The sequence below is a fragment of the Petromyzon marinus genome, chromosome 64, assembly GCF_048934315.1.
Source record: "Petromyzon marinus isolate PM22_M1 ecotype Great Lakes invasive population chromosome 64, UKy_Petmar_22M1.pri1.0, whole genome shotgun sequence".
NCBI classification, from domain to species: Eukaryota; Metazoa; Chordata; class Hyperoartia; order Petromyzontiformes; family Petromyzontidae; genus Petromyzon; species Petromyzon marinus.
The window spans coordinates 5,552,470-5,580,466 of NC_133730.1; the positions used below are offsets into that span (position 1 = coordinate 5,552,470).

Here is a 27,997-nt window from a genome sequence, read left to right on the forward strand (position 1 = left end):
GTGGTTGTATTGGGGTAGCTGAGCGGACTAGCCCGCCTGTTCGACAAGAACAGGGGTGGTTGTATTGGGGGTAGCTGAGCGGACTAGTCCACTTGTTCCACAAGAACAGGGGTGGTTGTATTGGGGTAGCTGAGCGGACTAGCCCGCCTGTTCGACAAGAACAGGGGTGGTTGTATTTGGGGTAGCTGAGCGGACTAGTCCACTTGTTCGACAAGAACAGGGGTGGTGCTATTGGGGTAGCTGAGTGGACTAGTCCACTTGTTCGACAAGAACAGGGGTGGTTGTATTGGGGGTAGCTGAGCGGACTAGTCCACTTGTTCCACAAGAACAGGGGTGGTTGTATTGGGGGTAGCTGAGCGGACTAGTCCACTTGTTCCACAAGAACAGGGGTGGTTGTATTGGGGTAGCTGAGCGGACTAGCCCGCCTGTTCGACAAGAACAGGGGTGGTTGTATTTGGGGTAGCTGAGCGGACTAGTTCACTTGTTCGACAAGAACAGGGGTGGTTGTATTGGGGGTAGCTGAGCGGACTAGTCCACTTGTTCGACAAGAACAGGGGTGGTTGTATTGGGGTAGCTGAGCGGACTAGTCCACTTGTTCCACAAGAACAGGGGTGGTTGTATTGGGGTAGCTGAGCGGACTAGTCCACTTGTTCCACAAGAACAGGGGTGGTTGTATTGGGGTAGCTGAGCGGACTAGTCCACTTGTTCCACAAGAACAGGGGTGGTTGTATTGGAGTAGCTGAGCGGACTAGCCCGCCTGTTCCACCAGAATACGGCGGTCATCGGCGACACGCTGCAAACAATTTTGCGGCTCACCGCGACGGTTCCCCCCCCCCCCCCCGATCGTTCCACAAGTGTTGTTGTAGTTGGGTGGGGGTGGGGTGGTGGCAGGCTGAGTGTGTGGGGGGGGGGGCATGAGTGGTGTTCCAAGGTTCGAGACGACAGAAAAACCTTCAAGGGTTCTTCCGGACAGTGGTCTGGTGTAAAACCCCTTACGGCGAATGCCCATGGCTGCGGCAACCCCCAAAACGTCGGTCTTAAGGAAAGAAAAAAAACCACGACTCCGGTGGCTACGTTTGAGCCCTGCGAGTGGGCTCCGTGCCGGGCGGTTTGGTGGTGGTGGTGGCTACGCTGCAGTTGGCTCCCTGTAACCCACTGGCTCTTTGGAGTCGGCAGCAGCAGCAGTAGCGAGGCGAGGGTTGGTGGAGCGCACGCGAATGGGATTGTGAACCCTTCCCCCCCCCCACGTCCTGAAGTAGTCCGCTCGTTCCACCAGAACGCGTGTGCTTTTGCCGGGGCGGTGAATTGGTTCGATGCCGGGGTGGTGCTTTGTCTGATAGGATTGGGATGGTTTAGTATATTTTCTGTGTGTGTGTTTGGGGTGATTTATTTACCTTCCCGTCGTGTTTTCGTACTGCTTGTTGTTGCTGCGTTTGTACCCCGTGCCCCGACTGAACATGTGCGAGAAAGAGCTTTTATAGCCCGCCGGATCCCTTTCTGCAGGATACGTAAGCGTTCTGATTCAAGTAAGCCTAACTCTGCCGATGGGAACTTTGAATGCCGAAACCGATCGAGGCTTTTAATGGGGTGAATATTCCGATTCTCATTCTGAATCCGGCTGCGCTTTGGAGTCGGCGGCAGCGAGGGATGGTGGGTCGCACAAGGTATGTGAATTGTCGAGGAGTAGCCGCACTGCCACTGGCTCATCAGGAGAAGGCGGCGCAGCAGCAAAGCGTGTGGACTAAATCGCTCACCGTTCACATCTGTTCGGGGATCGAGCGTTGCACCCTCGCACGCGCGCGGGTGGGTGGATTTTTTTTTCCGGGTGCTCCGGTTTGCTCCCACGTGTATTATCAACAGTCGTGTAATTAATTGGGCTGAAAACATCTTAAAATGAAAAAAAAGCCCAATGTAGCAGCGGGATCCCGTTGATAAAGTCCTGTGACTAAAACTAAACTATTTTATTTACCAGGTAAAGCCCACTGAGCTATAGCCACCTGGCCACAAATGATAACGAAAGTGGCTTCTCATCACGTGCACATTTCGAACAACCAAATACTCTAAAACGCGTGATGTCGACTCTAAATGTGGAGGGGGAAAAACCGGAGGACCCGGAAAAAAAAAATCCACGGGGGGGAGAGAGAGAACGTGCAAACTCCAAATATACAGCAGGGGTCGGGATGGAACCCACGACCTCCTGTTGTACACCAGGCGAGGTAGTTAACATCTCCTAGCCACCGTGATGATGATGATGATGAGAGAGAAGCACGCAAACTTAAAATATACTGCAGGGGGTCTGGATCGAACCCACGACCTGCATACCGGGCGAGGGAGTAAACCTCTCCTCGCCACTGTCGGTTCCCCACTCGGCTGGGTGTGGCCTCAGGCGGGAGCTGGACTCGAACCTGCGACCTCCGGATTGCGAGTCGCCGGTGCCGATCGCCACCCCGCTTGCGGTGTTGCGAAAGGAGTTCAGCGCGCACGCGTGCAACATGTACGCACGCGCACAACATGTATGCACACGCAACATGCGCGCACACACACGTACAACACACGTCACACACATGCGGGAAACATACGTGTACACGCACACGCAAAGACACATAGACCCCCCCGTGTAGCCTTAACAGACCGTAGGGGCAAGTGCTGTGAGCGAGCACACTATGAAGGCCGGCACGGCACACGAGGGGTGTGGCTGGCCAGCACCACGCCCGGCCGCCTTTGTCTCCCCAGTGGCGATGTTTTGCTACGCACCGCACCAGGTACTCATTTGAGGCTGAGTCGACCTAGGGAAGGCCCAGAACCGGTTCTGGTCAATCGTCACCGGTGTTGGCCGTGAGCGGGCATCGATCTCGGGTCGCCGGGTTTGTATCTCAGCGCGCTAACCGCTACACGCATACACACACACACATACAACAACCGCCACTAAGTGGCGGTGACGTCACCACGGCGCTCGTGCCAGGCTAGATGCACGTTGAGGCCACGTGAAGCATCGAACACCCGCCGGCAGGAGGTCACGGGGCAGACCCAGGTGCCTTGGGTCGACTTTTTTTTTTAGCTAACCCAAATACAGACACACACACACACATGCACACACAAACATGCACACACACACACACGTACATCCAGAGCGAGACCACTGGAAGGCTATGGGGGGGGGGGGGGGCTCGAGGACATCAACCCGCCACCGCTGAGGCTGAGGAACACCCCCCAAGCGGACGAGACCCAGATTCGAACCCGAGCCCTCGGCGTTGGCGGCTCCGTGTGCACACCACGTGACCCCAGGCCCCCTTGAGTCCGTCGTTGGTTTTCGCGGCCGCTCGTCAGCGGAACCGGTCAGGCGCCCGTGGGTCTCACCCCCCCCCCTCCCCCCCCCCTTTTCCCCTAAGTGAGCGATGAGAAAACCTCTCAGAATCTCTTCTTTTGGACCGGACGGAATCCGATGAGCTAAGAGGTCCATCTTTTTATTTTTCTTCCCCAACCCCCCCCCCTCCCCCCCAACACGTGTCCAGCGGATCGGATTAGACAATCCACGCCGCCGTAGGGGGGGGCCCCCGTCGAGACCCAGCGGCTCTCCGGGGGTACACGGGGATACAAGCGAAGCCTCCGCCCCCCCCCCCTCCTCTTCCTCCTCGGAGTAAACAAAAAGGGGGGGGGGCGGTCGTGGTTACAGCACCGGGGCGCGCTGATTGCGGCTAGACGCGCCATGACCTCACTGCCAGTGGAAAATTCTCCCGTTGCTACTAACCCCCCCCCCCCCCCCCCGTGACACACGAGTCAGGAATGGATTTGAATTTATATATACGGTTTTCCCCTCCCCTTCCTCCCCTGGAGTTTTATTTTCAGTCTCCACTCTCCCCCTCCTCCACCACCCACCATCACCACTGCCGTCCCGACTGTAAACAAATGAAAAGTGGGGCAATTGGACGTTCACAACCACCACCACCACCACCACCTCCTCCCCCACCCCAAACTCGCGAGCGTAGTCGACGGACTCGCAGGGTTTGTCCAAAAGGCATCGGCTGCCAAAAGACGGCGGGGAGCTGAGTCTGCGTAATGGATCCGGAGCGCGCGGACAACCTCGCTCGCTCGCTCGCTCGCTTGGGCTGGGGGAGGGGAGGGCGGTGTTTGGGGAGTCTGGCTTGCGGTGGGCTTCGCGTCGGGAACGTCTTTCGTCCGCTTCCCTTCTCGTTTCACTCGCTCATTTTATTGACTTCCATTTCGCTCGCCAGTTTGCGCGCGGGGGGGGGGGGGGGGGGGTGGGGGCGGGGGAGGCCGCGGCCCGCCCGTCTTCACGTGCGGGCCCTGCCCCCCGCTGTGCCCTCCAGGTGCGCCAGGAAGGAGCCCGCCGCGATCTCGCGGCGGGGAGGGGATCGGCGAGCCGCTGCGGTCACCCTCGCGGCGTCGGAACGACAGACGGCGGCCGCCGCGCGCCGCGCCGCGCCGCGCTTTCGGGGCGCGCCTCCGCGGCCGTCTGGAACGCTCTCTTTCCCTGCGATGTTCGGAAGCCGCGGCAGCCGAGCACTTGATGTTTCGTCGTCTGGATTGACGAAGTCATTTCTGGAGAAGGGCGCGGCGCGGCGCTTTCAGACTGGGATGCTTCCGCGGCCGTCGGGAATGCCGCTGGGAGCTACGGATGCACTTTTGAATCGTCACCTCGATTGACAACTTGTTGTTGTTGTTGTTGTTGCGTTGAGTTTGTTGTCCTTCCCCCCCCCCCCCACCTCCCCCCGCACCTCCGATGAGCACGGTTGGCTGCGTGCGGTGCAAAAAGAGGTTAAACGTAGTACACTCTGGGTTTTTATTCTCAGATGGTTGTGGGCAAAGTAAACCGCTTCACATTCCGACGACGCGGTGGGAGGAGCGCACGTACGTCATCGGAACGGAATTGGAAGACGGGGCTAAAGTAAAAATAGCTTCATCGGTCCGTCTCCGGATCGGGCTCCCGCAACAACAACAACAATAAAAATAATCCAATTGCACAACAGCGCATTCCGTCCTAGGATCCCAGTGCGCAGCGCAAAAACGGAACCAGGGGGCCAAGCGACCAATCTGGAGAGGGCGAGGCCACTTTACAGTGATGGGGTTTTTCAAAGCGGGCTTGAATGCATCCACCGGCTCCGATTGCCCGACTTCAGTTGGCAAAGGCGTCCCCATCCCCGCGTGTGCCACGCTGACGAGGCCACGTGGGAGGGGAGGGGGCGGGCGCGTGCGGTCGCGGCGCTGCGGTTCTCCGCGCCGCGAGTGACGACGTCTTGGTAAGGACGGCGTCGAGCCGCTGGTGCTTGTCCGAGATTGGTCGGCGAACGGGGACACGGACCCACCCACCGCCACCACCACCGCCACCACCACCCTGCGGACGTCTCTCGCGACGGGAATGGGGTTCATATTCTTGGTTCTTTCGGTAGAGTCACGTAGAAGGGAAATGATGAAATGATAAAAATGTAACGCAATTAAATTCTCACGACGTTTCGATTGCAACACAAGCAATCGCAACAGTTGTGGTTTTCACACCTGATGACGATTGCTTGTGTTGCAATCGAAACGTCGTGAGAATTCTATTGTTTTATTTGTGCTATTTTATTTTATTATTTCCCTTCTACGTGACTTTACCGAAAGAAACGAGAATATGAATGCCTGCAGTCACGAAAGCTTTAAATGGGAATGGGGTTCATTAAAGCTGAGTTGTGTTCGTTGTAGCACGTGGGAGGAAACTGGAGCTCTCGGAGAAAACCCACACCTTGCTCGAGAGCGGGGGGTGGGGCAACACTCGCTAACCGCTGCGCCACCGCTCCCCATATACCCAGCGACGAACAAAAGGAGAAAGATCCCCCGTATAGCCTACGCAGGCTGTTGGGGCAAGTGCTGTTGGGCGAGCACCTGTTAAGGCCGGCACGGCACACGAGGGGGTGGGTGGCCCAGCACCACGCCCGGCCGCCTTTGTCTCCCCAGTGGCGATGTTTACACACCGCCACCAGGTACTCATTTGAGGCTGAGTCGACCTAGGGGAGTCCCAGGACCGGTTCGGATAATCATCACCGGTGTTGGTCGCGAGCGGGAGTCGAACCCGGGTCGCCCGCGTTGTAGCGTCACACGACCGCTCCCCACACACGCACACACGCACACACGCACACTCGCACACACGCACACTCGCACACACGCACACACGCACACACGCACACACGCACACACGCACACTCGCACACACGCACACTCGCACGTACGAATAGGTTCATATTATTGCTCCTGTCTTATTAGGTAACTCCCATCTGTAGGAGTTTAAGCAGCAACAGGTGAGACGTTGAAATTTATGGCTTTTCCAATGGGCTAAATAATGGGCACAATTCGAGACAGGAAGGGAAAGAATCTGCGATGCTTTACAGTGGCTGGAAAGCGCTTGCAATTCCACACAAAGACAAAGATGCCCTGGATAGCCTCAGCAACCACGGTGGCTAGGATATGTTCAACTATACTCTTTGGTTCTATTGGGTAAAGTCACGTAGGTGAAAATAAAATAACAAAAACTTTCGCAGCTCTTATAATTTCCCTTTTCACACCATCAATAGGTAAACTCCCCCTCTCCCCCTCCCCCCCACGCCAAACGGCAATTCCACCGGCATGTACACCACCTCTTTCCTAAAATCGGCCAATCAAATGCTAATTTTTATGCTAATTTCTTTGTCAGAACACCTTGTTTGCTCCCACACAGTTTAAAGGTCCGCTGTCTGAGCGTGGTTGTGTTTCACTAAATTCTCCTGTTTGATGAGTACTAGGTGCCTCGGTGAATGTATATGCTCTGACTTTAACATAGCTATTTCTGTGACCAGTTACAAGCTAATCACTCAGCTATTTCAATGCTAAATTCTATGCTAATTCCTTTGTCAAGGGGTACCTCTGCGGATGTGTATACTTTAACTTAGCTATTTCAATGAGCCATTTCAATGCTAAATTATATGCTAATTCCTTTGTCAAGGCGCTTTGTTTTCTTCTTACAAAGCTTAAAGGTCGTGATCTGAGCGTGGCTTTTTTCACTCCAGCGCTGTCCTCCAGACAGTCTCGTCCCTTCAGCTGATGAAGGCCGCTTGTGTTGTGGCCGAAACGTCGTGATTTTTGGTTATTTTATTTTCACCTACGTGACTTTACCCAATAGAACCAAAGAGTATGGATCCTAGCAGTCACGAAAGCTTTAAATCTATGTACAACTACCTCGCCTGGTATGCAGGAGGTCATGGCTATCGATCCCGACTCTTGGTGCCTGCTGTATATTTGGAATTTGCGCGTTCTCAGCACGGTCACGTGGATTTTTCTCCGCGTGCTCCCGGTTTGTTTGACCCCTTCCCTTTTGGAATCGACGTGCGTTTAGACCATTCGGCTGCTCATGCATTTCCACGTGACGATGATGAGGGCCACTTTGTTGAGCTATCGTTTGTGGCCAGGTTGCTTCTGAAAAAGAGCTACATAGCTCAGTGCGCCTTTCGTGACCAATATTCATAATTAGGGTTTTCGGGGTTAGATCGCGTGAGTGTATAAATGTGTCGTAGCCCTCCACCACCCAACACAGCCACTAAGGTTTGTCACGTTAACAACGCGCCAATGTTGTGGATTTACTCCCCAACACTATACACTACACTACTATGCACTACACTATACACTACACTATACACTACACTACTATACACTACACTACTATACACTACACTATACACTACACTACTATACACTACACTACTATACACTATATTATACACTACACTATACACTACACTATACACTACTATACACTACACTATACACTGCACTAGTATACACTACACTATACACTTCACTATACACTACACTACTATCCACTACACTAATATGCACTATACTACTATACAATACACTACTATGCACTACACTATGCACTACACTATACACTACACTTCACTCTACACTATACTAGTAACTAATCGGCGTGTCGTTTACGTGACAAACCTTGCTGGCTGTGTCGGTTGGTGGAGGGTTACGACACAACATTTATACACTCATCTTCTTTGGTTCTTTCGGTAAAGTCACGTAGAATGAGAATAAAATAATAAGTTGATAAAATAACACAATAAAATTCTCATGACGTTTCGGCCACAACACAAGCGGCCTTTATCAGGTGAAGGGACGAGACTGATGAAGGTCGCTTGTGTTGCGGCCGAAACGTCGTGAGAATATTATTGTTTTATTTTATCAATGTATTATTTTATTCTCATTCTACGTGACTTTACCGAAACAGCCAAAGAAGATGAATCCTTGCAGTCACGAAAGCTTTAAATCGAAATGTATACACTCGCGCGATCTTAACCCAAGCACCTCCATTACGGGCCTCACCTGGTAAAATAAAAATGAAAAAAATAGGCGAGTGCTTTAGTTTTAACCGACTCGCGGGGGCAAGCTCCGTCATCGGCTCGGGTGCGTCGCGGCTTTCCCCAGAGGCACCTCCCCCGAGAAATGAACGCGAGCGTCAGATCGCGCGCAACGACCGATGACGACGACGATGACGACGGTGGCGGCAGCAAGCCGGCGTTTTGTGTTGGCTTTCGGACGTGCTTCCGCGGCCGTCTGGAACGCTCTTCTCGTCCCTCCCGATATTCGGAGGCCGCTGGCTGCTGCGCGCTTTTTTGTTTGTTTTGTTTACATCGTCACGTAGATCGACGGGCTCGTTTTCTTTGAGCGCTGTTTTTGGTGGGTTCAGTTTGTTGTGCCTTCCCCCGCACCGATGGTGGTACGGTGCGAAAGAAGTTCAACTTACACAAGTGGCTGTGATGCCACCAAGGCGCTCGTGCCAGGCTAGGTGCACTCTGAGGTCACATGAAGCGTGAAAGGCTCGCTGCCGTCAGGAGATCGCGGGACAGATCCAGGTGCCACGCAGCGTCTGCCAGGTGCCATATTAAGAAGGACAAAGATCCCCTGTACAAACCCGAACGGACTGTCGGGGCAAGCGCTGTTAGCGAGTAGCACCTACGAAGGCCGGCACGGCAACACGAGGGACTGGGTGGTTCCTGGTTGCGACGATGTTGACAGACGCCGCACCAGGTACTCATTTGGGGCCGGGTCGACCTAGGGGTGGCCCAGGGGCCGGTTCAGATAATCGTCGCGGGTGTTGGCCACGAGCGGGAAATCGAACCCGGGTCGCCGGGGTTCGTGGTGCTAACCGCCGTTACACCACCGCTCCCCAAGCACTCTCTCAAACACGTGCACACTTAAGCACCATTTACGCACACACACGCACGGGTGTGTGTGTGTGTGTGGACTCTCCTTGGGGGAAACTGCCCCTGCACCCCCCCCCCCCCGCTCCCCCCCGCCCCTCCTCCCAGCCCCCCACTGTGGGAATGTGGAATTTCCACGGCTGGCCCGAGGCCAGCGGTGCACTCAGCCCCGCCACACACACACGCACACACACACACGCGCACACACACAGACACACAGACACGCACACACACGCACACACACGCACACACGCGCACACACACACACACACGCACACACACGTGCACGCACGCACACACACGCACACACACACACACACACGCACACACACACACGCACGCGCACGCACACGCGCACACGCGCACACGCACACACACGCACACACACGCACACACACGCACACACGCACACACGCACACACACACACACACAAACGCGCACACACACACGTACACACGTGCGCGTCCGCGACCTCGGGAGCGAAACCGCGGCCAAACGACGGAGGCCTCCCGGCCCAGTCGCCCGCGTCGACACGGTGACACGGTGACACGGTGACACGGTGATGTGGTGACACGGTGATGTGGTGACACGGTGACACGGTGACACGGTGACACGGTGACGTGGTGACACGGTGACACGGTGACACGGTGACACGGTGACACGGTGACACGGTGACACGGTGACGTGGTGACGCGCGAGGACGCGGCCTGAAATCACCGCTCCCTCGAGTGACTTCGATGTGAAGCGCGCCCCGTGAGACACCCCCCCCCCCCCGACGTTCGCATTCTTTCCCTCTCGCTTAATTCACCCCCTCGTCTCTCTGTCCACCTCCGTCCGAAGCTGTCCCCACCCCCCCACCCCCCCCCCCCGTTCGCAGTCATCTGCGACGTCCATCGTCGCACGCCCCACCCACGGCCAGCGTTCTCTTCGCTACGTTTTCAGAGCCCGGAGTCGTGCGGGGGTGGGGGCGGAGTGGCGCGGGGGGACCGGGGCGGGGGGGGGCAGAGGGGCGGGGGGGCCGGTGGCGGGGGGGGCGAGATGGGGGAGGGGGTGTCCGTGGAGTTGGGGGGGCACTTGCCGAAAAGACATCATCGGTGTGCGTGTGTGCGTGTGTGTGTGTCACACGTCATTCGAAATGCCATTTGGGGGGGGTTCGTGACAGCAGCACGATGGACGACGATGCGGGGGGCTCTCTTCACGTCAGGGGCCGCACTAAAGTGCCACCAGGGGCCGCGCCGGTGGGCCGCGCCGGTGCCAGTGGGCCGTGCGGGGCCTTGCTAGCGAAGGACACCGCTCCTACGCCCACCCGTCTCTCCCTCCGTCCATCTCCCAGTCCCACCCATCGCCCGTCTGTGTTGCTCTTTGCATTATCCCGCTCCCGTGGCGGGACTGGCAGCCAACGCCGGTGTTTTCGGGGGGGGGGGGGTTACATCCCGTAAATACATGACTGCCGTGTCGCTAAACCCGCCACGGCCGCCACCGCCCGACACAGCCAATTAGTGAGGTTTGTCACGTGGTCAGAACGTGCGCCAATTCGTTACTGGTACAGCACTAGTGTATCGTGCAGTGTATAGTGTAGTGGTATAGTAGTGTATAGTGTAGTGTATAGTGTAGTGGTATTGTAGTGTATAGTGTAGTGTATTGGTATGGTAGTGTATAGTGTAGTGGGCAGTGTGGTGTATAGTAGTGTATAGTGTAGTGTAGTGGTATAGTAGTGTATAGTGTAGTGGTATAGTAGTGTATAGTGTAGTGTAGTGGTATAGTAGTGTATAGTGTAGTCGACAGTGTGGTGTATAGTAGTGTATAGTGTAGTGTCGTGGTATAGTAGTGTATCGTGCAGTGTATAGTGTAGTCGCATAGTAGTGTGTAGTGTAGTGTAGTGGTATAGTAGTGTATAGTGTAGTGGACAGTGTAGTGTATAGTAGTGTATAGTGTAGTGGTATAGTAGTGTATAGTGTAGTGTAGTGGTATGGTAGTGTATAGTGTAGTGGACAGTGTAGTGTATAGTAGTGTATAGTGTAGTGTAGTGGTATAGTAGTGTATAGTGTAGTGGTATAGTAGTGTGTAGTGTCGTGTAGTGGTATAGTAGTGTATAGTGTAGTTTATAGTAGTGTACAGTGTAGTTGTATAGTAGTGTATAGTGTAGTGGTATAGTCGTGTGTAGTGTCGTGGTATAGTAGTGTGTAGTGTAGTGGTATGGTAGTGTAGTATATAGTGTGGTGGTATAGTAGTGTATAGTGTAGTGTAGTGGTATAGTAGGAGTAGTGTATAGTGTAGTATATAGTGTAGTGGTATAGTAGTGTATAGTGTCGTGGTATAGTAGTGTATAGTGTAGTGTATAGTGTAGTGTACTAGTACAGCGCACCTGTGTGTTGGAGAGCCAAGCCATATCGACACATTTATGAATTTACGCGATCTAACTAAAAAACATCTATTATGAATGATATTGGTCGCGAAAGCCTACGTGTGAACTTGTAGAGTCGGCATAGAGACACATAGATTTGCGTAGAGACTCCTAGAGTTGGATGGATTTTCATCATATTGTATAGACATCCATAGAGTTTCGATTTAAAGCTTTCGTGACTGCAATGATTCATCTTCTTTGGTTCTTTCGGTAAAGTCACGTAGAATGATAATAAAAAATAAATTGATAAAATAAAATAACACAATAATATTCTCACGACGTTTCGGCCACAACACAAGCGGCCTTCATCAGGTGACTGTCTGGTAGGACAGCGCTCCAGCGCTGTCCTACCAGACAGTCTCGCCCCCTTCACCTGATGAAGGCCGCTTGTGTTGTGGCCGAAACGTCGTGAGAATATTATTGTGTTATTTTATTTTATCAATTTATTATTTTATTATCATTCTACGTGACTTTACCGAAAGAACCAAAGAAGATCCATAGAGTTGCGTAGAGACCCGTAGATTTGCGTGTAGACTCATAGAGTTACATGGAGATGCATAGAGTTGCATAGAGATCCATAGTTGCATAGAGATCAATAGAGTTGCATCGAGACTCATAGAGATGCATAGAGACTCATAGTCACATAGACATCTATAGTTGCATAGAGATCAATGGAGTTGCATCGAGACTCATAGAGTTGCATCGAGACTCATAGAGATGCATAGATACTCATAGTCACATAGACATCTATAGTTGCATAGAGATCAATGGAGTTGCATCGAGACTCATAGAGTTGCATAGAGACTCATAGAGTCACATAGACATCTATAGTTGCATATGGACTTATGCAGCTGCATGGCGTTCCACAGAGTTTGGTGAGAGATCCATAGAGTCACATCGAGGCCCATTGACCCGAGCCGGCAGCGGGGCAATAGTGGGGTGGAGGGGATTGTCAGAATCAGAATATTTATTCACGCCGGAGGCTTCCGACGAGCTCCGAAGCGCTTCTTCACGGACGCACGCGAACTGACGAGAGGGCAGAAACGACGGCGGCAAATGACGACGACGACGATGACGACGACAACGACGACGACAAACTATTATAATTCTAGGCGCAACCCGCGCCAGAAGCTCGCTGCGAGCCGGAAGACGCGGCCACGGACACCTCTCCGGCGGCGATGGCGATGACGGTGACGCTGGCGCTGGTGCTAATGATGATGATGGCGACGGTGCTGATGATGGCGGTTGTCGTGGTGGTGGTGGTGGTGATAATGATGCCGGTGGTTGTGTTGATGATGATGATGGTGGCGGCGATGGTGGTTGTGGTGGCGACCATGGTGATGAAGGTGACGCTGGCGGCGGCGGCGACGATGGCGGCGCCGGTGGCCCTGGCGGCGCCGGCGCGTCCCCGCCGCCGCGTGCGTCGTCACCGCCTCTCGTTGCGTCTGCGCTCGCGTCGTCACCGGCACCGCCCTGACGCGCCCCGCCGTGCTCCCGTCCGCGTGCGTCCGCGCAGGCACCCGCCGTTCTTCGACGACAACCCCTTCGGGACGTACCAGAAGATCCTCGCGTGCAAGATCGACTTCCCCAAGCACATGGACTACTACGCCAAGTGAGCGCACCGCCAACCGCGCACACCGCCCACCGCCAAGGCCACCACCGCCAAGGCCACCACCACCACCATCAACCGCACCACTATCATCATCGTTACCAGCACCATCATCATTACCACCACCGTCATCATCGTCATCATCATCACCACCACCGTCATATTCATCACCACATCGTCATAATCATCACCTCCATCGTCATAATCACCACCACCACCACCGTCATAATCATCACCACCGTCATAATCATCACCACCATCGTCATAATCATCACCACCATCGTCATAATCATCACCACCACCGTCATAATCATCACCACCACCATCATAATCATCACCATCATCGTCATAATCATCACCACCACCATCATAATCATCACCACCACTGTCATAATCATCACCACCACCGTCATAATCACCACCACGACCGTCATAATCACCACCACCACCGTCATAATCACCACCACCACCGTCATTATCATCACCACTACCGTCATAATCATTACCACCACCGTCATAATCATCTTCACCACCGTCATAATCATCACCACCACCGTCATAATCATCACCACCACCATCATAATCATCACCACCACCATCGTCATAATCATCACCACCACCACCACCGTCATAATCATCACCTCCACAAGCGCCACCAGCGCTACCAGCGCTATCGCCACTGACGTCACGGCCACCGCCACCACCATCACCATCATCACCACACATCACCACACAGACCGTCGGCTCAAGTGCCGTTGGCGAGCGAAAGCAGTCGGGCGCTCAAGACGTCGTTGCTGAATGACGTCCGGTGAAGGGCAACGGCTTTTAAAAAGGATAAATACGCAACGGTCGACGTGTCGGGCGACGGAGCGAGCCCTGACAGGGGCTCACGCACGGGCAGACGCGCAGGGCAGACGCACGGGCAGACGCACACGGGCAGACGCACACGGGCAGACGCGCACGGGCAGAGGCAAGGCGGGCCGTCAATAACGAATGCACTTTGGCAAACGAAGCCGAGAGCATCCGTAGGAAGACACGGCGGGTGGCGGCCACGCGTCGTGTGCGAGCACCGTAGGCACACGCAGGGCCAAGCACGTGTGTGACGCGTGTACGCACTGCGCATCAAGACAGAAGGAACCACCGCGCCAGCGGGTTGTGCGCGAGCGCGTGTTTTATCCGCAGGGCGCGCGGAAACGCACGCAGAGCACGCGCACCAGCGCAAGGCAGCGGCGCGGCACACGCGCGCCCGCTCGCTACAGCTCGCGGACACGCACAGCGAAGCGACCGCACGTGCACGTGCTCGCGGCCCCGCCGTTTCCACACGGGCCCCCCCCCCGCAGATGTCCGTCGTCGGGGACGCGCGGCCGCGCCTGGGGAAGGCGGCGGTTCCCTTCCTGCGGCGGCGGTGAGCCGCGGGTTGCAAACCGGCGTCCGGTCGGCCTTGAAGGCATTTAGGGAGGGAGCGTGGCGTCCGTGGGTCCCGTGTCGTCCCGTCGGTTGGTTCATCGCTGTGGGAGAATCTACTTCCGTGGGGGGGGGGGGCTGGTGGGGGGGGGGGGCTTGTGGGGGTTAGGGGCCCTGGGGGGGGGGATGAGAGGTTCAGCGTCCAGCTCTTTTCTCCGGCTTCTGAAAATCGACTTAAAAAAAAAAAAAATTCACGAAGAGGAGGAGGAGGTTATTTAAATTGTATTCGCTGCGTCGTCCACGGCTTTGAAGAGCCCCTCCCCCCTTTCCTCCGATCCCACCGCCCCCTCCCCCCCATCCACCCCCACCCGCCGTTTCAAGGGTCACTTTGGCCTACTCCGGCACGCCGGCCCAGATGTCTTGCGAGCTGTTGGGTGTGCGCCCGCCTGCACGGCAGCCCAACACACGCCGGCCCTGCCAGCCGGTCCTCAGACCTGGATGGCTGTCTGGCTGGCTGGCTCGCTGCCAGGCCGGGTGGCTGGTTGGTCAGATGACCGCCGGGGACAGTGGGCATTTAAAAAAAAAACATGGTGATGATGATAGTGATGATGGTGGTGATGATGATGGCGATGATGATAGTGATGATGATTGCGGTGATGTTCGTGATGATGATGATGGTGGCGAAGATGATGGTGACGATGACGGCGGTGATGATGATCGAACCCGCGACCTCCTTGCATACCAGGCGAGGTAGTCGACATCCCGCCACCGTGTTCACCGCCGATGGGAGGCGAGACGCGCACGCTAGGGACGTCGCGTTTCAGGCCGTTGGGGAGAAAGCGAGCACGGTTCGGCCTGAGAGGTGGGGTCGGGTGGTGACGCGAGGTGACCTGTCCAGCTCTCTTCTCCGGCTTGCCAGCTGAACATTCTATCGTGGGGGGGGGAGGGGGGGGGAGGTTGGGGGAGGGCGAGGGGGGGAGCAGCGATAAAGCGCCGCTTTGGTTGTAACGCAACACCCGGCCGTAGGGTCTCCCCACATCAAACGATCGAGGCAACTTTGATGGTCGTGGTTTCTAACAAGTCAACTCATCAACCCAACCTGCCCCACCCCGCCATAAATTTCCGTATGCATGTCCGTAAGTATGCCGGACTTCTTACCAATCGTGCTAATCGGAGGTGCGGTGTATGCACGTGCGCTGCACTTCTTTTCGCACCGTACCGTGGCCAACCGTGCTCATCGGAGCTGCGGGCCAAGGACAACGAACCAAGCGCTCAAAGCAGCTCTTGAAGGAATGAGTTTGTCAATCTCGACGACGATGATTTGAAATTGCGCAGCTTCCAGTCTGCTTCCTAACGTCGGAAGGAACAAGCGTTCCAGACGGCCGCGGGAGTGCGCCGACCGCCGTCTTCGACCGACGGGCGAGCCAGAAGCCGCCGCCGCCGATGGCTGGAGTTCGCGCGGCGACCGCGGCTCACTGCGAGGCATCGCGGTCCACCGGCGGCGGAGAAGCGCTCCGCGCGCAGCGACGAGCGCGGCCTTCCGGCGCGGCGTTCGCTCGGGGCGGCCGCAACAAAAAGAAACAAAGTGCCGACGCGGCTCGGCGGGCGCCGGATGGACGCGGTGTCGGGTTCTCGCGGCGGCCCCGGCACGACACGCGCCGGGGAATTCTTTTTTGCGCGCTCCGCGGATCGGTGATGTTTCTGCCAGACGTCCCGTGAGAACTATAAAAAAAACAAGGAGCGATGCGTCCATGATCTTACCAAAGCATGTCGGTTTGCGTGCTTCGCCGCAAGTACGCGCGGCTGATGCGGACGCGAGGCCTTGCTAATGGGCGGTGTCTATTTTTGTGTTTGAGCATCTTAACACGCTGCTGTATTATTACTTTTATGATTGCCGGAAATGGGCGGAGCCTTTTAATTTGTTTCAGTGAATAAAAAAAAAATCACTTTAAGCGTTCCCTTTGTTTGCTAAGACGCTTGGCGTTCTGGGCCCTTTCGGCTCTCCGCTCGGCAAACCGTGATTTGACAGCAATTTTTTTACCAACCGTTTTAGAAAAAAAATTACACTTTTTAACTAACTATTCTGAATGTGGAGGGAAAAGCCGGAGAACCCGGAGAAAAATCTATGGAACCACGGGGAGATCCACACGCAAACTCCACTTATACAGCAGGCGTCAGGGTCGCTATTGAACCCACGACCTCCTGAACACCAGGCGAGGTAGTTAACATCTCCTAGCCACCGTGATGATGATGAGAGAGAGAGAGACACGCAAACTCCAAATACACAGCAAGCATCAGGGTCAGGATCGAACCCCACGACCTCCTGAATGCCAGGCGTCGTAGTTAACATCTCCTAGCCACCCACCCCCCAAATCGTCTCAAAGCCAATGTCCGTTTTGACGGCAGTGGCTCCGTCCGCCATGACGTTACATTCCTGGATCGCCTTCCTACACCTCAATTCGCGCGGATTTTGATTTGCCCGCTGCGTGAGGTCATTGGGGTTTTGTCCCGTAGCTTGTTTCATGGCCGATGGCGTCTGATAACATCTGGGAGGGAGCAGCGGTAGCAGCGGTAGCAGCGGTAGCAGCGGTAGCGAGCTGCTGGCGTCTCTCCCTCTTTCTCTCCGCTCACCCCATCTGAAAGTTGTTATACCGAGGAGCGGTGTTAGGCTTCGCGTGCGTGCGCGCACGTGCGCGTGCCGTCAGGGGAGCGGGGGGTGCGGCGGTTAGGAACACGGCGACCCGCTCACGGCCGACGCCGGTGACGGTTAGCTGAACCGGTCCTGAGCCTCCTCCCCCTAGGTCGACTCAGCCTCAAGTGAGTGCCTGGCGCGGCGTGTGAAACGTCGCCACCGGGGAGACGCCGGCGGCCCGGGGTGGCGCTTTGGCCGCGACCGCCCTCTCGTGCGCCTTGCCGGCCTCCATGGCAGCACTTTGCCCCCCAGGATTCTGCGTACGCTACACGGGGGATCTTTGCCTTTCGCGGTTGCCCGCAAGCGGAGCGCCGGGCGGCGGAAACACGCGGCGAGTTGGCCACATTGGGGGGGGGAGCGCAGGTTCGGCGCATCTGCCCGTCTTCTTGGGTCAGTTAATTCGGAACACCCACGTCCGTGCCGTGACACCTCGCGTCCGTCCCAACCCTCCGCCGGCGGCGAGCCTCCCCCACGCCACTTCCACGCGCGCCAAGCCCCCGGGGCGCTCCTAGCCTGGCACAAAGCGCCCTCGGGGGGGGGGGGGGGGGGGGACTGCGGCCGTTGGGCTCCGGGGCGACGCGTCCTGCCCAGGCCTACGTTAGAAAAAGAAAAACATGACGGCGTTAAATGCATGTACCGTACATCATGAGTTGCTCATCTTGATGAGAGAAAGAAAAAAACTATCAGCTAAAAATATAACGGTGTTCATACGTAGGCCATGTATAAATATAGGAAAATAACCAGGCATTTTTGTATTCTTAGCTCTTTTGGCAAAGTCACGTTGAAGGGAAACAATAAAAAAAGAAATATATATTTATATATTTATATTTTTTTTATTTTATTGTTTCCCTTCAACGTGACTTTACCGAAAGAGCTAAGAATATGAATTACTGCAGTCACGAAAGCTTTAAATCAAAATTCAGGCATTAAATTTATTAAAATATATATAAGAAAAAAGATGGGGGGGGGGGGTGGCGATGAGTGGCCAGCGCAGCCGCGCTACGGACCCCCGGTGACCCGAGTTTGACTCCCGGCCGCGGCTAACATCGGCGACGTGCACCGGTCTCGGACGCTCCCACCTTTGTCCCCGGTCCCTCCTGCCCGCATCGACCGACCGGCGTGGCGGAGTATGGACGAACACATTTTGTCGTCACATCTTGGATTTGGGCGAAATTTACCCATTGACGGCTCACCCACCCGCCCGCCCGCCCGCCCATCCACGTGCACACCCGCTCACTCGCCCACCCTCTCACCCACCCACTCACCCACCCACTCACCCACCCACCCACTCACCCACCCACTCACCCACTCACCCACTCGCCCACCCACATGATTGTCATGGTTATTGGCTACGTACGGTGTGAGAGGAGTTCAGCATACGTACATATGTGCGTAACTCGACGTGCACGCGCACGCGTTTAAGAATGATCGGCAGACTACACTTCTGCTCATTTCCTCTGCGTGGTGTATTTCTGAAAGAAAAAAAAACTTAAATAGGGAGTTGCATTAAAGAACTGCTCTCACGCGCACGTGATCCGCATTAGCAATTACATGGGGGGTTTGGGGGGCGGTGTGGGGGGAGCGGTGGTGGGGGGGGGGCGGTGTGGGGGGAGTGGTGAAAAACACACAAACGCAAGCGTTGGGAAATTCTCCGAAAAACGCCGTGGCCCAGGAAACGCAGCGGGGGAGCGCCGTTACCGCCACCGTCGTTGTGTTGCTGCTCGGCGTCGCCGTGCGTACGTGTGTGTGTGCGTATGTACGTGTGTGCGTGTGTGCGTATGTACGTGTGTGCGTGTGTGCGTATGTACGTGTGTACGTGTGTGCGTATGTACGTGTGTGTGTATGTACGTGTGTGCGTGTGTGCGTGTGTGCGTGTGTACGTGTGTGCGTGTGTACGTGTGTGTGTATGTGCTTGCGTGCGTAAGTAAAGCTGGCAAAATCGCACCGACGATCCAGGTTGGCGACAATTACCGGCGAAACCTCGCGATGCTCAAAAAGTGAAATGTCATTTGGTTCGCTCTCCAACACACACAGCCGGTGGTGGGCTGAAGTAGTCGGCAATTGGCCACTTTTTTTTTATTCACGTGAAAGCGGAACCCCTTACCGGTCGGCCGTGGCGGCGGGGGTTCTAATCCCACCAAAAATAAATAAAAAACACCACCCTTTTAATTTGTCGCTAAAAGCGCACCTGACGTGTCAAGCGTCCGCGAGTGAAACCCGCTGGTGCTCATCTCTCGTCTAATGAGCAAAAAAGGTTGGGGGGGGGGGGGATGGAAAGGAGGGGTGGTCATTAACGCTCGCCCCCATTTTGCAATAAAAAATAATAATCCGTCTCGAAACACCCGATCTGTCCCACGTGTGGAGCTTTCATTTGTCATCGCTGATTCTCACCGCGTACTGCTGCCACTTGCGGCGGCTCTTAGCGGTGAACGCGTTACGTAATGGGAGGGGGGGGTCATAGGTCGCCCTCTCCCAGGGTAGCGGCAGGCACTCAATCGACGAGTTACTGCAGACGTCCCCGTGGGGTTCCCGTTGGTCGTCAGATTTGTTTTTACGAGACTAAACTTGACTCGTTGAGCCGGGCGACTGGGGAAAATATATACGTGAACGGTTCCGATCGCCCGCTCAAGTGACGATGATGAAAATAAAAAGTATAGGTTTTTTGATCCCCTTTCTGGCGATATTGCCAATGTATTTTATTTTGTTTGCCGGTATCAGAGGTTAAAAAAAAAATAAGTTGAGGTTTTACCCTTTCTGGCAATGTTGACGATAGAGAGTCATAGAGATTCAGAGATGCATAGAGACCTGTAATAGACTCGCCACAGTGATGCTACTGTGACCATGCACCCCGCACTGTTGACCACACAGTCGACCCATGGAGTCTCGTAGAGATACACAGAGATACCGAGACCCATAGAGATACATAGAGACCCATAGAGAACACATTAAAGACACCCCACAGAGTGTGGAGTGCACAGTAACCCCACTGTGCTCCGCGCTCCTTCAACGGACGAGGGAGGGAGGGATGGACGGAAGGATGGAAGGAGAGAGGGAGTGAGGGAGGGCGACAATCCACGGGCTCTCTCTGCTGAAGCCCTGTGGTCGTGGACACAGCAGCAGCAGCAACAGCAGGACCCCAGGCATTGGCATTTTGCACCTGAACATATTGATAGTGCCATCGCGCGCAACAACAGTTTAAATAGCATTTTATATCGCATTAATAATAATTATAACAATAAAAACCTGACCCCCCCCCCCCCCCCCCCGGTATAATTATGGTTTCCCAAGGTTAACCGTCGCAGGCTCACCTGGTTAATTAAGGGGCGATGATTGATCGAGGCGACTTGTGGGAGCCTGGCGATGTGCTGCGCACGTGCTGAGAAGTGGCGCCCCCCCCCGCCCCCCCCATTAAAGACGGAGGAAGTGGAGCTAGCGGACCGCGTAATTAATGAGCTTCGTAGCCGGGGTGAAACTTATGGCCGCATTTCCGGAACGCCTTTTTCCCTCCACGAAAAAAATTAGGCGCAAGTTTTTTTTTTTTCTTTGCCTTCTATCAAATTGTCGCCTCGTGCCCACGTGCGTTGACGCGTCCCTTCGCGCCGTGGGCGTCTCTTTTTTGCGCGGTCAGAAAGAACGAAGAGAAACCAAACTATACTCTTTGGTTCTATTGGGTAAAGTCACGTAGGTGAAAATAAAATAACAAAAAGTCACGACGTTTCGGCCACAACACAAGCGGCTTTCATCAGGTGAAGGGACGAGACTGTCTGGAGGACTCGAAATGTGGACGCTGGGACGTTCGCACGACGGTGCCGGACCCCGGACGAAAACGGCCGAACACAGCGGCGCCCGGCTCTCGCGGCAAGGGAACGCGCCAGGCTTGACATCGACACGGCAGGGATCCCTGATTGAGCACGAAAGGGCGGGCCAAAACTCTGTTCTGGTCTGGGAAAGCCGAAGTGGAGAGGCGCCCAGTCGGACGTTGGCCTCACCATGAAGGACACCATCGCTGGCAAACTCCTGGGCCTACCAATTGGCCAATCAAACCACCTGGTGTCTCTACGGTTGCCCATGCAGGGTAACCGATTCGCCACCGTAATCGGCGTTCACGCACCAAACCTTGCAGGCTGATCAGGCCGTCGAGGAAGCGTTGTTGTCACGACCTGGGAACTCTTCTCCGGGGGGTTGACCGCAAAAGACAAGCTTCTTGTGATGGGAGTCTTCGACGCAAGAGTTGGTCAGAGCCGTGACCTCTTGGAGGGGGAGAGCCCTTGGAAAGCGTGGACTTGGCAACTGCGACGGCATTGGGCGTAAGCTACTGGAGCTCCGCGCAGAACACAACCTCGGCATTACGAGCGCACCAATCCCAACACAAAGCCAGATGGAACACCACGTGGAGGCACCTGTGCTCCAAGCGCTGGCATCTGCTGGATGGCGTTCTTGTGCATCAACAGGGCGCAAGGGACATACTCCACAACCAGAGTCGTGCCCAGTGCCGACTGCGATGCAGACCACAGATTGGTCAGAGCCAAAGTCACCGTCAGGATCAAAACCACCACCCGAGAAGCAAGGTCTTCACCCCAAGAAGCTCCGAGTAGAGAAGCTCCCCCCCCCGCCCGTCAAGGGAGGAATTGCAGAACAAGCCGAATACCAGGCGCAGTGAGCATCAAGACCCAGGGCACGGATGCAGACCCCTGGAAAGCAGTGGGAACATCTAAAGGCACGGCTCTTTAGGACACATCGGCGCGGAGGTGATTTGGCTTCTCAACAGGGAAACGCAAAGATTGGCTCGGTGAGAATGATCCAGAAATCCCATCACTCCTCGAGACTTAAGCGGTCCCTGTCATTCCGGACCACTTGCCTGTCCCAATGATCAAGCGGCAAAAGCCGCACACAGCGCTGCGTGCAAAGCCTTGCAAACAAAGCTGAGAGTCCTCGAAACCAACTGGTGGGCAGACCTCGCAGAAAGGACGCAGCTGTATGCATACATGTGGGACACGAGTATGCTATGAAGCCCTACGCTCGGTGAATGGACCCTCGCACGAGACACAGGCCCCCCTGAAGATCATCGGATGGCAAAACCCTTGCGACAGACAAGGAAGCTATCATGCATCATTGGTCGGAACACTTCAGCGGTCTCTTCGCAGATAAGCGGACAGTCCAAGAAGCATCCGTAGCCAAGATCCAACGGCACGAAGTGAGGACTGGGCCGGACACACCACCAACGCGGGCAGAGTTTGCATCTGCCATCACGAAGCTCAAATCACACGAGGCACCCGGTATCGCAGACCTTTTTTTCATCTCACTGGGTAGGAGGGAGCGAAACGCCCAAGATCTCCGGGAAGCAGCGTTTGTGTCCCTGTGCAGGAACGAGGGGGTGAAATCTGACGGCTCCAATTACCGTGGAATCGCCCCTTTTCTACTATCTCAGGAAAAATATCTGGCCAGGCTCCTACTAGACAGATTAGTGCCCAACGTTGCCGAAGAAGTCCTCCCTGAAAGCCGGCGCGGCTTCAGGTCAGGGAGGAGAAGAGCAGACGTGGTTTTTGTCCTGAGGCAGTTAAAATAAAAGTGCAGGGAGCAGAACGTGGGCCTCTATGCTGCATTTGTTGACCTCACAACAGGGCGTTTTGACACAGTCAGTCGTGATGGCCTCTGGAGAATGCTGTCCGAACTGGGCCGCCCTCCCAAGTTCTGAACCATCGTGCAGCTTACTACACGTTGGACGGAAATGCCACGGGATGAACACAACGGACGCCTCTTGGACAGCTTCCCCATCAACAATGGGGTCAAGCGAGGTTGCGTGCTGGCACCTTACACTCGTCGACATATTCTTCAGCCCGATGACTCTCCGGGAGGCAAAGGAGGGGCTGACAGAAGGCCTCTCTACATCCGATTCCGAACAGATGGCGGTCTTCTTTTCAATCTTCGGCGTCTTTTTTCGAAGACCAAAACCCACGGAGCGACACGTTCTGGAACTGCTCTTTGTAGAAGACTGCGCACTTCTCGCACACACGGAGAAGGCCCTACAGCTCATTGCGAACTGTTTCTCTGAGTCAGCTAATGCTTTTGGCCTGACCATCAGCCTCAAGAAAACCGAGGTGTTACACCAGCCCACACCTTGCGTAGTGTACACCCCACCATCAATCGCCATCGTCAACACCCCATCTCAACGCAGTGGAACAGTTCACAAACCTGGGCAGCGTAATATCCAACGACGCATCCATCACCAGGGACATTGACAACGGACTTTGGCCGGCGCCACACGTGCGTCTGGCAGAGCCGCTCGCTTCGCCTCGACGCAAAGATACAGGCACACGTGGCAGCCGTCGTAAACCACCCTTCTATACGGCTCAGAATCCTGCGTCCTGTATAGGAAACAGCTGGGGCTGCTGGAGCGTTTCCACCAGTGCTGCCCGCGTTCCATCATGAACATCCGCTGGCAGTACTGCGCCACGAACAGCATGGTCCTGGAGAGAGCTCAGACACCCGGCATTGAATCCATCCTGCTGCCTTCGTCAGCTACGCTGGGCTGGCCGCGTCTCGCGCGCGGAGGGCAACGGGATGCCCAGAGCGGTCCTCTGCAACGAGCTGCGTCACGGGGAAGCGAGACGGGAGTGGACCTCGTGGACGCTTCAGGGACCAGCTCAAGCAGCAACTGACCGGGTATCGACACGCGAACCTGGGAGCTCAGGGCCGCGGACAAAGAACGCTGGGCGCTCCACAGCCAACGACGCGGCTAAAACGGCAGACCGAACGAGGCGCAAAGCGTCAACAGGAAAGCGGAGGCGCGGAAGGACTCCCACCGCGGACACGTCCCCCACTCGGGCACTGATTGGTCAGGAGTTCAAATGCACCGCCTGCGACAAAAGCTGCGAGTCGAGGATCGGCCCGTACAACCCCCCAACTGCATGGACCTCGCACTCCTCCCTGATCTTTCGCCAGCGAAGAACCAGCCGACGGAGTGCGTTGAAATTCTTTCGCACCCTACGTAGCCGACCGCGCTAATCGGTGGTTTCAGTACGGGGGGGGGGGGGGGGGAGTGGGTGGAGAACAACAAACTCAACAACAAGCAGTTGTAAAGAAATTAGTTAGTCAATCTAGATGACGATTTACAAGTGCATCGTAGCTCCCAGCAGCTTCCTAATATCGACAAGGAGGAGCGTTCCCGACGGCCGCAGAAGCATCGCGTCTGCAAGCGCTGCGCGACGACGATTCGGTGGTCGGCCAGAAGACGCCGCCACCGCCGCCGCCGCGAGGGTGAGAGGAGCCGCCGTCGTGAGGACGTCGGCCGACGTGGGAGGGGGCGAGCGGGAACGGGGGACCGGAGGGATGGCGCCCGACGAGGGTGGAACGCTACGGATGAAGGAGGCGGGGGGGGGTGGTGGTCACTCTGCGGATGAAGAAGGTGGGGGGGGGGGGTGGTTACTCTGCGGATTAAGGAGGTGCGATGAGACGGGCTCGTGAAGAATCGTGACGTCCTGAGACTGCGGAGGGATGGCGATGAATTTCGGGAGGCCTTCATCCAGCAGTGGCTAGACGATGGGGGGAGGGGGGGGGGTGTAGAGCTGCGGCGTCGGCTCCCCACATACACAAAGGCACAGATCCCCCGTATAGCCTTAACAGCCTGTTAGGGCAAGTGCTGTTAGTGGGTAGCGCCTATGAAGTCCGGCATGGCATGCGAGGGGGTGGGTGGCCAGCACCACGCCTGGCCAACGTTGTCTTCCCCGTGGCGATATTTACACACCTCACCAGATACTCATTTGAGGCTGAGTCGACCTTGGGGGAAGCCCAGGACCGGTTCAGATAATCGTCACCGGTGTTGGCCGTGATTGGGAATCGAACCCGGTTTGCCAGGTTCGTCGCGCATCGTAGCGCTAACCGCTACACGACCGCTCCCCGCACTCCCACATACACACACATACACACACCCATACACACACATACACACACATACACACATACACACATACATATACAAAAAGACAAAGATCCCCCATATAGCCTTAACAGACTGTAGGGGCAAGTGCTGTTAGCGAGCACCTATGAAGGCCGGAACGGTACACAAGGGGGTGGGTGGCCAGCACCACGCCCGACCGCCTTTGTCTCCCTAGTGGCAATGTTTACACACCGCACCAGGTACTCATTTGAGGCTGAGTCGACCTAGGGGAGGCCCGGGACCGGTTCAGATAATCGTCACTGGTGTTGGCCGTGAGCGGGAATCGAACCCGGGTCGCCAGGTTCATAGCGCAGCGCGCTAACCGCTACACTACCGCTCCCCATACATATACACACACATACACACACACATACACACACATTCACACGCACATTAACACACACACATACACACACACATACACACACATACATACACACATACGCGTACCAGCACTCTTGACTAGTACTTAGCTAAGTCATTGTGAACTTCCAAACTGTAAACAAAAAAATGTTAATCTAATTCACCGAATGCAAATCTACAAACGTCTGCACAAAACCTCCGAGAGCCCTTGGAAAGCTGTCTTCACTGCCCACGTTCTGTTCACGTTGTCCGCTTGCCGCAAAGCAATCAATCTTTATCCCCCCCCCCGTATATATTTTCACAGTCGATTCCTCTCCCGTCCCCTCGTTCGCGAACCGTGTGAGAGATATTGAAGAGGGGGGAGCGGTGGTGGTGGGGGGTGGGGGGTGGTGATTCTTTAACAAAAAGACATTCATGAGAAATGGAACCACGGAGTGGAAAGTACATTTCTCATCGTGTGATGCCCAGTTGGTAATATTTCTCCCCCCGCGCCCCCCCCCCCCCCCCGCGTTAGAAATTCCACATTCTCAGAGGACAGGCGCGCGGTGTTTTCGCGACGATCGGTACTCATTTTATCCCACCCCGGCCGCACAAGAAGCATGATGGGCTGAGTGGTTCATGTGAACGGAAGCAATTTGTAGACGTGTTGGTTGATGATCCCGAGCGACGGAGATTTCGCTCTGGTCGGGCCAGTCACCTGCCCACCACGCTTCTGTTGCTGATGCCGGACCGTCTGCTTTGGCTCATCGACACTGTGTGTTCAACCGTGACCGCACTGCAGGTGACAACAACACACTCACTCGACCACTCACTCGACCACTCACTCGACCACTCACTCGACCACTCACTCGACCACTCACTCGACCACTCATCCATCCCCTGCTCCATACACATAAACGGGGCTGGAGAAGCACGCAAGAAGCATGCGGTTGCTGGAGAAGCACGCAAGAAGCATGCGGTTGCTGGAGAAGCACGCAAGAAGCATGCGGTTGCTGGAGAAGCACGCCAAAAAGCACGCGGTGGCTGGAGAAGCACGCACGAAGCATGCGGGGCATCGTCCCCTGCCAATGGTCTCCGCCCCTCGCCCCCCCCCCCCTCACGGCCCCCACCCTCACCGCCCCCACCCTCGCCCACCGCCCAAGAAACCAAATCCCTCCTTGACCCCAGCGAGCGATCGGAATGAACGGTGGACGTCGTGGAGAGTTCCCTGCGCGACGGAGCGACGGAGCGACGGAGCGACGCAGCGCCCTCCGTTGTGCCTCCTCACCCCCGTGGTGTTCCTCCGAGTCCAGTTGTGTCCCTGGTGGTGGGGGGGTGGGGGGCGGTGGGGATGGGGGGGGGCCCTAGGTCGACTCAAACTCAAATGAGTACCTGGTGCAGTGTGTAGTAAACATCGTCACTGGAGAGACAAAGGCGGCCGGGGCGTGGTGTTGGCCACCCACCACCTCGTGTGCCGTGCCGGCCTTCATTGGTGCTGCTCGCTAACAGCACTTGCCCCCGTAGTCTGTTAAGGCTACACGGAGGATGTTTTTGTGTCTGTGAGAGTGTCTTTGTGCGTGTCTGTGGGAGTGTGGGAGTGTGCGTGGGGAGCGGTGGTGCAAGCGGGTTAGTGCGCCGCACTACGAACCCGGCCACCCGGGTTCGATTCCCGCTCACGGCCGCCGCCACCCGGTGACGATTATCTGAACCGGTCCTGGGCCTCGCCCTAGGTCGACTCAGCCTCAAATGAGTACCTGGTGCGGTGTGTAGTAAACATCGCCACTGGGGAGACAAAGGCGGCTGGGCGTGGTGCTGGCCGCCTTCCCCCACGTGTGCCACAGTGCCGGCCTTCACAGGTGCTGCTACTCGCTAACAGCACTCGTCCCCCAACAGTTTTTTTTACGGGCTACACGGGGGGATCTTTGTCTTCGTTGGGGTGTGTGGGTGGTACGAGGGGGATTAGGAGCAAAGGGTTTCCCGGGAAATCTGGGCGCCTGCAGCTACTCGAGACGCTCAAACCTCCCAGTCTGCTCGCCCGCTTCTCTCGATGTATAATCTCTGTCTCTCTGTCTCCGTCTCCCACGCTGGGCAGACCTTCATGGAAGAGGTGGGGTGGGGGGTGCAGTTAACGTCCGAGGAATGGACCGTTACGCCGTCGCTTGCAGAACGCTCCTGGGGAGGTCTTCTCCTGGCCGCGACCAGAGAGGGCTTCAGGAGAGGGCGCGACGAGACCTTGACGGGCCTGCGATGACGAGTTGGTCACGCTCGAAAGCTCGATGGCAACGAAGTGGAACGGAGGATTTAGAATTATTGTCGGAAAAAAAAAACGAACAACTCCCAAGCATTGCAGTTATTCTGCACGGCTGCTAAAAT

The 27,997-nt window shown here is 55.8% G+C and overlaps 1 protein-coding gene across 1 annotated transcript in view; it reads left to right on the top strand.

Moving 5' to 3' along the window:
* Positions 1-27,997, top strand: part of LOC116956326 (cAMP-dependent protein kinase catalytic subunit PRKX-like) — a 107,096-nt gene that overhangs the window by 25,755 nt on the left and 53,344 nt on the right. Inside the window, exon 2 of the mRNA XM_076054111.1 lies at positions 13,158-13,253. Coding sequence (XP_075910226.1) covers positions 13,158-13,253 — 96 coding nt within the window. The remainder of the gene's footprint in view (positions 1-13,157; positions 13,254-27,997) is intronic.